This window comes from Macaca nemestrina, chromosome 11, assembly GCF_043159975.1.
Source record: "Macaca nemestrina isolate mMacNem1 chromosome 11, mMacNem.hap1, whole genome shotgun sequence".
In the NCBI taxonomy this organism is placed as follows: domain Eukaryota; kingdom Metazoa; phylum Chordata; class Mammalia; order Primates; family Cercopithecidae; genus Macaca; species Macaca nemestrina.
In genome coordinates, this window is record NC_092135.1 from 117,258,741 (window position 1) to 117,271,255 (window position 12,515).

Genomic DNA, 12,515 nt, shown 5'->3' on the forward strand with positions numbered 1-12,515 from the left:
TCCCAAATACCCTCAGCCAAGCTGCCCAGATTGTTTTCCTTCTTCCAGTGACGACCCAGCCTTGGAGTTCTTCAAGTTCTTGGAATTGTTAAGCACCATGTGACCATCACCATGTGTCAGACCAGTTAGGAGGTCAGGAGAGAGAAGTGTCCTGGTGGCTTGCCTTCAGGAGCTCACAAGGCTCTGCTGGATACAAGGCCTGGCCACTCTCCACGAGATGTGCTTCGGGATCCACAAGGAGAGTGCTCACCCAGAAAAAGTGACAGACGGCCAACTCAGGCACAGGACAGTCACCCTGTGTGTCCCATGGCACCCCAAGTTGAGCAGTACTAAGGGCCCAGGGTCCTAGGAGCAGGAACAAAGTTGGAAATGGGAGGCTATGCCTATCAAACGATAGGAAAGTCCTAAGATGAGGCTGAGAAAAGAGTTTGTGAGATGACAGGATCAGGAAGCAGGGAGGCTTGGATGGCAGACACAGGGAGGAAAGATCTTCAAGGGCTGCCGCAGAAGGAAAAGTCCAGGCCATGCAACTGAAACTGTTTATTGAAACCTCAGTTCTACAAAAGCGTGAAAAACCCTGATACAAAGCAGTGGCCAGAGAGGCCTGGGAAGAGAACACCCGGGAGAGGAACAAGAGAAGGGAACCTAGGAGCAGGACACTAAGAGAAGACTGGATGACAAAAGGTCAGGGTTGAAGGTCCCAGCAGTCCTTGGCTCCATTAGACTAAAGCTAAGGAATGGGAGTGAAAAGGTTCCCTGCCTCACCCAGCAGCTCCCACCTGACCCCATCAGTCCCTGGCTCTTCTGCTTCAGGGACATCACACGGGCCCATGCCAACATATCCTTTCTCCTCTCACCCCACTTCCCTTATCTCCCACATATACCCTTCCATCCTAGAGAACTCAAAAGTAAAAGCCCAGAAAATCCCAGGTAGGCAGAGAGGGGCTTCTTCTGTGTCCACCTGGGACATGTCCCTGGTCACCAAGCAGAAGTTCTCCCTGGCGCCATCACTGTCCTGGCCAAGCAGCCAGCCACTGAGATCTAGGAGTGACCTTCAGTCCTTCTGCCCCACCACCCCGTAAGCTCCCACCCAGGAGGACAGGGGACCTGCCAAGGACCCAGAGAGGCAGACAGGTTCTAAATCAAGCTTTGCTCCTCCAGGTTCTCGGAAACTCCCAAACCCTCTTAATGCATTCCTCGCAGCCCTACCTAGCCTGGGAAAATGAAAGACTTGAGGCGAGCCAGCTCCATGACACTGAAAAGGGAACATTGCTGAGGCTGAGGAAGTGACAGGGGCACTGGGCTCCAAGGCCAGTGGGGAGCCACGCCATAGGTATGGTACCAGGGGCTGGACAGCACAGTGGGGACTGTATGGTTGGGGTGGTGGCAGGCATGGCAGGTTAGGGAGTCTCTCTGGAGCTTCTGGCAAAGGTGGCAATTATGAAGAAGAGTGGGAGGGGCAGGGGGGTCTGGGGGAGGCAATGGTGGAGGAGTCAGTGAGGCCAGAAGACTGCCCCAGAGTGACCGCAGCCCTGTGCTGCCTTTCAGGCAGCTGGAGACATTAGCGGGAGACGGCAGGCATTGTGGCACAGAAGGTATGCAGGGCTCCAGGAGGCAATGGGAGGTCAGTCCAAGGTCAGGCGGCCCAGGTGCAGGGGTGCAGGACAGCCCCAAGGACTGATGTATTACGGCCACCGATGCCACAGCCAGGGCCACACTGCTCACATATGCCACAGCTAACAGGCAGGACAGCTGCAGGAGAGGAGGCAAAAAAGGAGGATTCTGTCTTTAACACATTCACCCCTTGTCTCTAGAAACTTGTGTTCCAGCTGGAGGTCTCTATAGCCATTTATACCCCACTCTGCCCATCTATTCCCAACCCCATATCCTGGGCCTTTCAGCAATCACTTCACACCATCCCACCCTACACACCGGCTTGCTCAAGCTCCCTATCCTTCCGAGCCTCTCCTCACCTTTACCAGCCGCTGGCAGAGGGAGGCCAGGGCCAACTGCCAGGTTGGCTGCTCCAGCAGCACACACAGGTCTGTGTAGGTATACCAGCCCCGCCGCTGTCCCTGCTGCTCAGCCACACTGGGGGAAGTGGAGAATGACAGAGTATGCAACTGTCCTACAGCCAGCCTAGTGGCATCCTCATACCACTCAGGACTCACCAGAAAACACTGGGAAGCTTGTTAAATCCAGATTCCTAGGCTATCTGCTGATCAGAAACTAAGGGTAAGACCAAGACCTATATCTTATTTTTATTTATTTACTCTGTTAAGACAGGATCTTGCTGTCTTCCAGGCTGGAGTGCAGTAGTGCAATCATAGCTCACTGCAGACTTGACGTCCTGGACTCAAGTGATCCTCTCATCTCAGCCTCCTGAGTAGCTGGGATTATGGGTGTACACCACTACAACTGACTAATATTTTTTTCTGGTAGGGTCAGGCGTCTTGCTATATTGCCCAGCCTGGTCTTGAACTCCTGGACTCAAGCAATCCTCCTGCCTCGCCCTCCCAGAGTGCTAGGATTACAGACCTAACTATGATACCCACCCAAGACATGTATTTTAAATAAGCTGCTTCTCACCTTCCCCAAGGTGATGAAGAAGAGGACAGACAGGTCTGAGAACCACTATCTTGGCAATTTTCTTTCTTGTCTCCTCCCTCCCCCAGTTACAGAGACTCTCATCTCTAGCTCCTATGGCTGAGGCCTCAGTCCCCAAATCCCTCGAGCCCTTCTTCCCAACTCCGAGAACCTACCAGCTCTCCAACCAGCTCAGCACCTCAAAAATCTCCCGAGGGTCAGTGTAGAGATGCCAATCCTGTGAGTAAGGAGAGAGGACATCAAACCAGACTTGGATGAACCACAGTCATTTAATAATAAGAGCCATAGCAAGAACTACAACCGCCACTATGGCTAATGCATATTTGGCACTTACCATGTGCCAGATACTGTCTCAAAAGCTTTTATACATTAATTCATTGAATCACCACCTGCCTGGTTTCACATTATACCCTCCACTAAGGAAGAGGGGAGAAAATGACCCTGAGAATGGTCCGTGCCCACAAGGAGCTAAACATCTAGGGGGAGAGAAAGTATGGACACAAATACTCAGAACCCAATAGGATAAACTCTGACTCAGAGTGTACCCTGTGGGGCCCTGGAGGAATAGAGGTGAGGAAATGTTCCGCTCCTGGTCTCACTGCTCTAGGACATCTCCAAAACCTGTGGTTAGTACTGAAGAGATAAGATAACACAAAAGCACAAGAGGACAGAAAGAGAAATGACAAACCAACAGAAGACTGAGAGAGAACAAAGGACTAAAGGATGATTAAAGACGGGCCAGGGAAACTGAGCAAGAGAGAGAACAGCTACTCACCATGGCACTCAGGAAGCCCCTCTCCAAGGCATTGAGAGTGGGCACGGCCACACCCCCAGCAGCTCCCCATTCATCATTGAAGACCTCCTCCTCCTCCCCTTCATCATAGAGGTACTTACTGGCCACCATCTGCAGAAGAACCAGAAGTGGTGGAGCAGAATTCACAGCAGGCTCCTGGCTCTCTAGAGAGACGGGGAGGGGGTATCTTACCATGGAGATCAGGAACAAGTCAGAGGATGACACGTGCTGCAGGTAGTCTGGGTTTCGGTGGCGGAGCCGTTCAATGTACACCAGAGCCAGCATCATAGCACATGGGGAGATGCATGCCTCCCTGGGTGGTAGAAAGGATCACTAATTAAACCCAAGGGTCCTTCAGCTCTTGCAAGTCTTATGATGCTTGCTCCTATTATCTTTGGGGGAAAAAAACTATTCTTGGCTGGGCACGGTGGCTCATGCCTATAATCCCAGCAATTTGGAAAACCAAGGTGGGTGGATCATTTGAGGCCAGGAGTTTGACACCAGCCTGGCCAACATGGTGAAACCCCATCTCTACGAAAAATACAAAAATTAGCCAAGGGCGGTGGCATGTGCCTGTAGTCCCAGCTACTGGGGAGGTTGTGGCACAAGAATCACTGGAACCCAGGAGGTGGAGGTTGCGGTGAGCCAAGGTTGTGCCGCTGCACTCCAGCCTGGGTGACAGAGCGAGACTATCTCAAAAAGAGAGAAAAGAAAAGAAAGAAAAAACGATTCCCCTTTCTCTAGGGCCCAAACACTCTCATCCTATCCTCAATTCCAGGCTCACCGGGACACATGAGCTACGTATTTCTTCTGGAGTCGGCGAATAGGGCTGGGGGCTGCCTTCTGGAGCAGTTCCACAGCAATGTCTGCAAGGGACAGAAGGAAGGCCGAGTGAGCAAACAAGCACCCATCCACAACACACCAGTCCCCACTGCTAGCAGAAGAGCCAGATCTGTATTTTCTGAGGCCTTGGGGACAGGACCATAGTAACAAAATAGAGATCAAATTCTCCCACACTGAGACAAAAAGCCCATTCCAAGTTTGAATTTCAGCTCATTCTAACAGGAAAGCATATTGCTCTGTCACGTGAAACTATCCAGATTTGTCTACCGCTGCTGTTCATCTGTGAACATGCCTTGTTTATTTGGGAAACGTATGATGGATATCCTTGGAAAATTAAGTTTTCAATACATAAATCAAGAGTGATTTATATAGACATATGTGGCAGCAATGTTTTTTATTCATTTGGGCTAATAAGAATGAGAAATGCAAACTGCCCTCTTGAACCAAGTACCAACAAGCTAGCAATGAAGAGACAGTGCAGCCACGGGGCAAACCTCGAGTCATTTTAGTGGCTGATGACAACCCCATTTTCATGCTTCTCACTTGTGCAGTCACAAAACACTGCCTAACCTGCCACCGGGCTGGAGAGCTCCTCCAGGCTACAGTCGGCTTCCCAGTCCCAGCCATAGTAGAGCCTCCTTCGGATCCGGGCACTCAGCTTCTGGTGTCCTGGGAGGAACTGAAACAGGGCAGGGGCAGCGGAGGGTGAAGGGCAGGGAAAGGTATGATGCAGCTCCTGGCTCTGGGCTGGAAGGCGGTGCGGGGGACAGTCCGGCCTCGCTTGCCAGGGGGCCCGTGCCTTACCCAGACCGGCGTTCTGTCAATCGTTTGCCAATGGCAGCCTGGTCCACAGAGGGAGGAATACCCTCACCCCCATCGAGGGCTCCCTGGGAGAAGTTCTCCGAGAAGGGCCCTCGTGTGGCCACCCCTACCCCCATTCCCATACTCCGCGACTCTCCCTCCGGGCCCAAGCGGCCGCGGCCGCGGCCTCGAGGAGGCACTGCTCGAGCAGCTGCCGCCCAATCCCGGCACAGCAGTCAGGAGAGCTCGCGGCGCCGCTCGGGCCCGGAGGGGCGCGCCGAGAGGCTGGGGAAGGGGCGGGCCGCCCACTCACCGTGAAGTCCTGGAAGCCGGCGAGGGAGAAGGTGCCTTCTTCGTCCAGCAGGAGCCCGGTCAGGTCCATCGCACCGCCAGTCGCCGCCCTGCGAAGGTGAACGGAAGGAAACGAGTTGTAGGGGGCTCGCGGAGCTGTCTTTGCCCGCCTGTCCACCTGCCCGCCTGCCTCCCGGGGCTGGCCGCCGCCCTCGCCCTCGCAGCTCCCTCCCCGGACAGCGGAAGGCGGGGCCCGGGCTGGCGGGCGCCTCTTCCTGTTCCGCCCCGGGCTCGGCGCGGCGCGAGGCCCTAGGCCAGGGAAGCGAGGCGTCGAGCAGCCGGGCTGCGCTCACCTCGCGGAGCAAAAGAGACCCGGCTGCGAGGCGCGTACTCCGCCTGTGCCGCGTCCGCCCGGCGTCTACAAGCCGCTGGGGTGCCGCCCGCAAGTCAGCGCCTGGCACTTCCTGCCTCCAGTCTAGCCCAGCCTCCCGCGCCGACCCGCGGACAGGAGCCGGACTCGAACTCCTGGTCTCACCGAACGTGACCAAGTCCCAGAGCTGAGCCCCAGGCGCCCCTGAGAAATGGGGACACTTCCTAGGGGAGCACGCCGCACTGAGGATGAACAAGCCAGTAGGACCTTTCCGTAGCAATGGAGAAGTTAATGTGAATAAAACGAAACCCACAACAGGAAGCTGTTCCTAGTTGCTTTTTAGAAGGAGAGATTATACACACTCAGCAATGCATATGAAAAGCGTCTGAAAGGATACACGACATTTAGCAGTGGGTGAACTATGAAAAGGAAGAGAAACTCAGGGTTTTTTGTTTTTTGTTTTTTTTGTAGTGTAATTTGAACTTTTAAACTTAAGGCTACTGCGGAAATTGTGATATTAAGCGAATGTAAGGCCTCAAAAACGTGTCAACACGTCCACCCAAAAGTAAACTGCACCCACCCAAGGTTTTGTTTTTAAACCCATCTCCCGCCTCCGATCTCACGATTGAGTAGGCCGAGGTGGGAAGGAGCTCCGGTATGTGGAAGTGGGAACGTTTAAGGAGATAGGAAATCAACAACTTTTCTGAGTAGATGAAGCTGTTTTCGACTCTGTCGAGTCACGCGCTGGTGTGTTTGTTTGCCCACTGAGGGGAGGGAACTGGGAGGGCCAGTGCGATGAGGGTTGAGTAATGGGACGGCCACCGCCCTTCCCGAGCAGAAGCAGATCCTACTGGGGATACTGGGAGTCTGGAAGCCCACTTCCTGCTCCACACCGTGGATACCGGGGCAGCACCACACTCCCTAGCCACCCTGCCCACTGTGGGATAAGAAAACGGCTCGACTGCCCAGACCGGGACCCGGACTTGGACCCCGGGTGACTTCGGCAACCAGAAAACGAACCTGTGCATGCGAAGGGTCAGCGGCCGCCGACGAGTCAGCGGCAGCTGCCAGCGCGCACGCGCGGGCCGCCCTATCCGGGCGGTTAAGCCGCGTCACGTGACGGGCTCAGCGCTCCGCCGTCACGTGACGCCCGTCCGCAGCCTCTGCCGTCCTCCGCTGCGCCCCCTTCCGCCTGACGCGCCCCCGGCGGCGGCCGCGCAGCCCTGGCTCCTCGCGGGCTCGGGCGGCGGCTGCGGCGGGGCTATGGCGAGCGGCGGTGGCGGGGGTAACACCGGCGCGGGTGCGGGGCCGGGGATGGGCCTGAGCCTCGGCCTGGGTCTGGGTCTGAGCCTAGGCATGAGTGAGGCCACCAGCGAGGCAGAGGAGGAGGCGGCCACGGCCGAGGCGGTGGGACGCCTGGCCACGACGCTGTGGCTGCGGCTCCGCGGCTGGGAGGCGGTGCTGGCGGCGGCGCAGCGGTTGCTGGTGTGGGAGAAGCCGCTGCACAGCCTGGTCACGGCTGCCGCGCTCAACGGCCTCTTCTGGTAACGGCCGCGGAGGAGGGGGCGGGGCCGGGATGAGCGGGAGAGCTTGGGAGGGAGGGGTCGAGAGCACCATTCCCCTTTCTGGGTTATCACTTGGCCTGGGGGGCATGACCCGTACCCAGTTTTTGCAGGCTGACATCCGCTTAGATTTCTTCCGTCTCTGAGTCGTGAGTCGTGAGTCGCGAGTCGCGAGTCAGGCCTGGAGGTGCCATTCCCCCATCAGTAGGCGCCTTTCCACCTTCTGAGACGGATGCATGAGTCTCTCTCACCCACTCACTGCTGAGGTGCCTGTCTCTCCCTAAGGTTGCTGTCTTCCTCGTCCCTTCGGCCCTTTTTCCTACTCAGCGTCTCACTTTTGGCCTATTTTCTGCTGGATCTCTGGCAGCCTCGCTTTCTCCCTGACGTGTCAGGTGAGTGTTTCTTCATTCGGTAAGCACCCATTGGGCACTTGCTTGGTGCCTGATTCCGCTGGGTGGAGTTAAATGGTGAGGGGGAACGTACAGCAGGCCACCTGCCTCCCAGGCATAGCCCACTTCCTTTTTGTAGGGAATTCCCTAAAATGAAAATTGCCCCTTTCCCAAATTAATGCTACTGTAGGTGCAGTGGTTAAGATGGTGAAGTCTGCAGCCATATTGCCTGGGTTCCATTCCCTGCTCTGCCACCTACCATGTCTGTGACCTTGTAAAAGTAGCTCAATCTCTGTTTGCCTCAATTTCCTTATCTGTAAAACACGGATGATAGATTTTATTTCATAGAGAGGTGAGAAGAGGATTAATGAGTTAATACACATCCTATGCTTATGATAGTGCTTTACATGTAAGCTGTATAAATAGAACGTCAGTGTTGTTTTTCTTGTTATCCATATAATTTGCTTAATAGGTGACAGGCTGTGTGTGAGTTGCTTGGGAGATAAGCATGAGTAAAATGTAGTTCTCATGTTGGAGAAGATTAATGTCTAAAGAAGGAGACAGAGGCAAACAAAAACATGTAACAGCTCCCCCATTGGTATCTGAAGAAAGTGCTCTGGGGCTGCAGAGGAGGGACAGCTATTTCTGCCTTGGGAAGTGTCTCCCAGGGACCCTACCACTCAATAATTTGTCCCTCTCCGCTCTCTCTAGCATCATCCCCAGAGGAGCCACACTCTGACAGGTGAGTACAGGCCACCTCTTGAAGACAAATGCCCACATCCTGTCCTGCTTGCCGGTGCCGGTGTCACCAAGGAGCAGGGCAGTGCCCCAGCATTGTGAATGAACTGGTAACAAGCCATGGGTTTTTCATGGTCCTAGGCACCTGTGTAGGTGGTTTTGTGCCTGCTCCTTTTGGGGCAGAGGGTTGGGTCCTCCTGGCTTTGCTTCCTAAGACCAGGACAGCCTCCTTTTGGGAGGTGGGGTTGTTTACTTTTTTAGATTAAAGATGTCATTGGCATTCTCAGAGGGATTTAAGTGTCTAGGAATCTGGTATCTGAGGCCTCTAGGGGTTATGTCATGTCTCCCCAGTGAGGGTGCGGGGTCAGGCGCCCGGCCGCACCTGCTGAGTGTGCCCGAGTTGTGCAGATACCTGGCTGAGAGCTGGCTCACCTTCCAGATTCACCTGCAGGAGCTGCTGCAGTACAAGAGGCAGAATCCAGCTCAGGTAACCTCCCCTACATCATATAACAGTTCACTACACTGAAGGGGTGTAGAGGTGGTGGGGAATGGGAGTGGAGCGATGTAAATTCCCGGGTTGAAGACCCTGAAAGAAGAGGCCTGGGCGCCTTTTTGAGGCAACATTCACAGCTAGTCCCTCGTGCAGGAGGCAGTCTCACCTCAGGAAATAAGCTTCTGATAGCCTGACGCTTTTCTCCTGCCAAGGCAGACGAGTGTGAATTATAGGTGGTGGGTACTATCTATTGGCAGCTTCCTGAATTGGTGGTCTTGAGCATCCTCTTAAGCAAACTGGACCACCCCATTCCTCGAGGACATACCTATCCTACCAGCTGAGCAGTAGTTTTTTACCCAGCTGAGCGGGGCGCATATCTCAGTGTGCTGTTCTTAGACTTGTGCTCTTCTCTGCAGTTCTGTGTTCGAGTCTGCTCTGGCTGTGCTGTGTTGGCTGTGCTGGGACACTATGTTCCAGGGATTATGATTTCCTACATTGTCTGTGAGTAGGGTCTGTCCCTGCCCTATTTAAAGCCCTCTCCTTTCTTCTTTCCTTGGACTGACCCAGAGGAAAGACTATGGTCTCTGCTCAGTTTCTGATTTGTGGAGATCTCCAGGGATGCTTTAGTATTAGTAACTGTGGAAGACTTAACCTGGGGAGGAGGGCAGTGGATGTGGCAAGAAGAGGTTGGCACTGACTTGGGAAAGGACCTTGCCTACCTTCAGCACTTCAGTTTAGGGATCAGCTGAATGGGGGCTCTTAGGAAATTGACGTAGGGAGCTCTTAGTTGACATTCTTAACCCATAGTGTTGAGTATCCTGCTGTGGCCCCTGGTGGTTTATCATGAGCTGATCCAGAGGATGTACACTCGCCTAGAGCCCCTGCTCATGCAGCTGGACTACAGCATGAAGGCAGAAGCCAATGCCCTGCATCACAAACACGACAAGAGGAGTAAGGGGCTGCCCTAATCCAGGAGGGTGAAAGAGCGGGAGGGCCTTGGTTTGGGGCTCATGCGATGCCCTGGAATTGAGATCTTCTCCAGTTCTTTAACTGTATTTGTCTCCCCTCCCATCGTTCATACTTGGTCACTGCTCTACTACTCTTGCTTTTCTAGAGCGGCAAGGGAAGAATGCACCCCCAGGAGGTGATGAGCCACTGGCAGAGACAGAGAGCGAAAGCGAGGCAGAGCTGGCTGGCTTCTCCCCAGTGGTGAGGTCCAGGGAAGACGGGGTGTCAAACAGAAAGCCAGAGGAAAAATATTTCTGCTTTGGAGCTGCCACCTCCAAAGGATGTGGAAGCCAGAGGTTTTGGGAGAGGGGATGCTCCTGATAAATTGGTTCTCTTAGCCCCTCACATGTCGTGTTCATCCTGGTTCTTCTGCCAGGTGGATGTGAAGAAAACAGCATTGGCCTTGGCCATTACAGACTCAGAGCTGTCAGATGAGGAGGCTTCTATCTTGGAGAGTGGTGGCTTCTCCGTATCCCGGGCCACAACTCCACAGCTGACTGATGTCTCCGAGGGTACGGGTAGCCCTTTGTTGCCCTGCTGCACCCCCCTACAATCTTTGTGTTACCTACCATGGGTACTTGCTGTGCTCTTTGGCCCACTGACTCTAATTCTACTCAGCTCCTAAAAGACCTTAACACCTAGGGCTTGGCCCCGCTTTCCATGTCTTGAATTCTCATCCTTAAACTCATTGGCTGTTGTGGCTAATCAGAGCAGCAGCAGGCCCATCCTTAATTCTTTGTTCTCTGCACAGATTTGGACCAGCAGAGCCTGCCAAGTGAACCAGAGGAGACCCTAAGCCGGGACCTGGGGGAGGGAGAGGAGGCAGAGCTGGCCCCTCCCGAAGACCTACTGGGCCGTCCTCAAGCCTTGTCAAGGCAAGCCCTGGACTCAGAGGAAGAGGAAGAAGATGTGGCAGCTAAGGAAACCTTGCTTCGGCTCTCATCCCCCCTCCACTTTGTGAACACGCACTTCAATGGGGCAGGGTCCCCCCCAGATGGAGTGAAATGCTCCCCTGGAGGACCAGTGGAGACACTGAGCCCCGAGACAGTGAGTGGTGGCCTCACTGCTCTGCCCAGCACCCTGTCACCTCCACTTTGCCTTGCTGGAAGTGACCCGGCCCCCTCCCCTTCCATTCTCCCACCTATTCCCCAGGACTCACCCCAGCCCCTGCCTGCCCCTGAGGAAGAAGAGGCACTCACCACTGAGGACTTTGAGTTGCTGGATCAGGGGGAGCTGGAGCAGCTGAATGCAGAGCTGGGCTTGGAGCCAGAGACACCTCCAAAACCCCCTGATGCTCCACCCCTGGGGCCCGACACCCATTCTCTGGTACAGTCAGACCAAGAAGCTCAGGCCATGGCAGAGCCATGAGCCACTGGGGAAGGAGCTGCAGGCACAGTAGGGCTTCCTGGCTAGGAGTGTTGCTGTTTCCTCCTTTGCCTACCACTCTGGGGAGGGGCAGTGCGTGGGGAAGCTGGCTGTCGGATGGTAGCCATTCCACCCTCTGCCTGCCTGCCTGCTTGCTGTCCTGGGGGCATGGTGCAGTACCTGTGCCTAGGATTGGTTTTAAATTTGTAAATAATTTTCCATTTGGGTTAGTGGATGTGAACAGGGCTAGGGAAGTCCTTCCCACAGCCTGTGCTTGCCTCCCTGCCTCATCTCTATTCTCATTCCACTATGCCCCAAGCCCTGGTGGTCTGGCCCTTTCTTTTTCCTCCTATCCTCAGGGACCTGTGCTGCTGTGCCCTCATGTCCCACTTGGTTGTTTAGTTAAGGCACTTTATAATTTTTCTCTCTTGTGTTCCTTTCTGCTTTATTTCCCTGCTGTGTCCTGTCCTTAGCAGCTCAACCCCATCCTTTGCCAGCTCCTCCTATCCCATGGGCACTGGCCAAGCTTTAGGGAGGCTCCTGGTCTGGGAAGTAAAAAGTAAACGTGGGGCAGTGGGTCAGGCCAGTAGTTACACTGTTAAGTCACTGTAGTCTGTGTAACCTTCACTGCATCCTTGGCCCATTCAGCCCGGCCTTTCATGATGCAGGAGAGCAGGGATCCCACAGTACATGCGCTAGCACTGGAGTTGGTGAGCATGCGCTCTGTCTTGAGATGAGGAGCTTCCTTACTGCTCCTCTGGGTGATCCAAGTGTAGTGGGACCCTCTGCTAGGGTCAGGAAGTGGACAGTAACATCTGTGCAGGTGTTGACTTGAAAAATAAAGTGTTGATTGGCTAGAACTGCTGCCTCCCTGACTGTGAGCTGCCTTCCACCCCCTGCACTGCACTTCGTTCTCTCCTCACCCTTACCTGCTTCACCCTAGTCTGTTCTGGCTGTTTATTACCTTGTTGCAAAACACGGCGGAAGCAAGGATTACCTTGACAACCCTAGCTTCTCCTTAGCCATCTTCCCTGACAGTGTGATCTGTTTAGTGAGATTTAGCATGTGTGAATAAAGTGTATGCAGGAGGAAGTTGCCTTGTCTTCCCAATCAGTAGAAATTTGGGACCATAACAATTATGTTTTACCATGTGGCCTACAACCTTAACACTGTTTTCTTAAGAAGTCTTCACCCATCTACGTGCTAACAACTCAGCCCAGATTTGTCTACGCTGGGGAAGCCAAACAAGCAATAG

At 54.2% G+C, this 12,515-nt stretch overlaps 2 protein-coding genes across 4 annotated transcripts; one reads left to right on the top strand and one right to left on the bottom strand.

The window, feature by feature from the left end:
- Positions 1–525: 525 nt before the first annotated feature.
- LOC105481249 (cyclin Pas1/PHO80 domain containing 1) lies at positions 526–6,844 on the bottom strand. Of its 2 annotated transcripts, none has more exons than XM_011740699.3 (9): positions 6,726–6,844; positions 5,358–5,445; positions 4,814–4,922; positions 4,185–4,266; positions 3,593–3,713; positions 3,383–3,511; positions 2,763–2,824; positions 1,974–2,091; positions 526–1,752 (listed from the first exon to the last, which is right to left on the bottom strand). In XM_011740699.3, exons 1-9 carry the CDS (start codon positions 6,731–6,733, stop codon positions 1,210–1,212), a joined length of 1,260 nt encoding a protein of 419 aa, XP_011739001.1. In that variant the 5' UTR covers positions 6,734–6,844; the 3' UTR covers positions 526–1,209. The 2 variants fall into 2 exon arrangements, with proteins under 2 accessions (XP_011739001.1, XP_011739002.1); XM_011740700.3 differs by lacking the exon at positions 6,726–6,844 and adding an exon at positions 5,689–6,710.
- Positions 6,845–6,872: 28 nt separating this feature from the next.
- On the top strand, positions 6,873–12,120 carry RETREG2 (reticulophagy regulator family member 2). Of its 2 annotated transcripts, XM_011740702.2 has the most exons (9): positions 6,873–7,249; positions 7,553–7,659; positions 8,368–8,398; positions 8,746–8,881; positions 9,304–9,388; positions 9,695–9,838; positions 10,002–10,096; positions 10,272–10,407; positions 10,647–12,120. In XM_011740702.2, the coding sequence occupies exons 1-9, from the start codon at positions 6,969–6,971 to the stop codon at positions 11,261–11,263; spliced, it is 1,632 nt and encodes a 543-aa protein (XP_011739004.1). In that variant the 5' UTR covers positions 6,873–6,968; the 3' UTR covers positions 11,264–12,120. The 2 variants fall into 2 exon arrangements, with proteins under 2 accessions (XP_011739004.1, XP_024648412.1); XM_024792644.2 differs by lacking the exons at positions 6,873–7,249; positions 7,553–7,659 and having other exon boundaries at positions 8,381–8,398; positions 8,834–8,881.
- Positions 12,121–12,515: the final 395 nt, after the last annotated feature.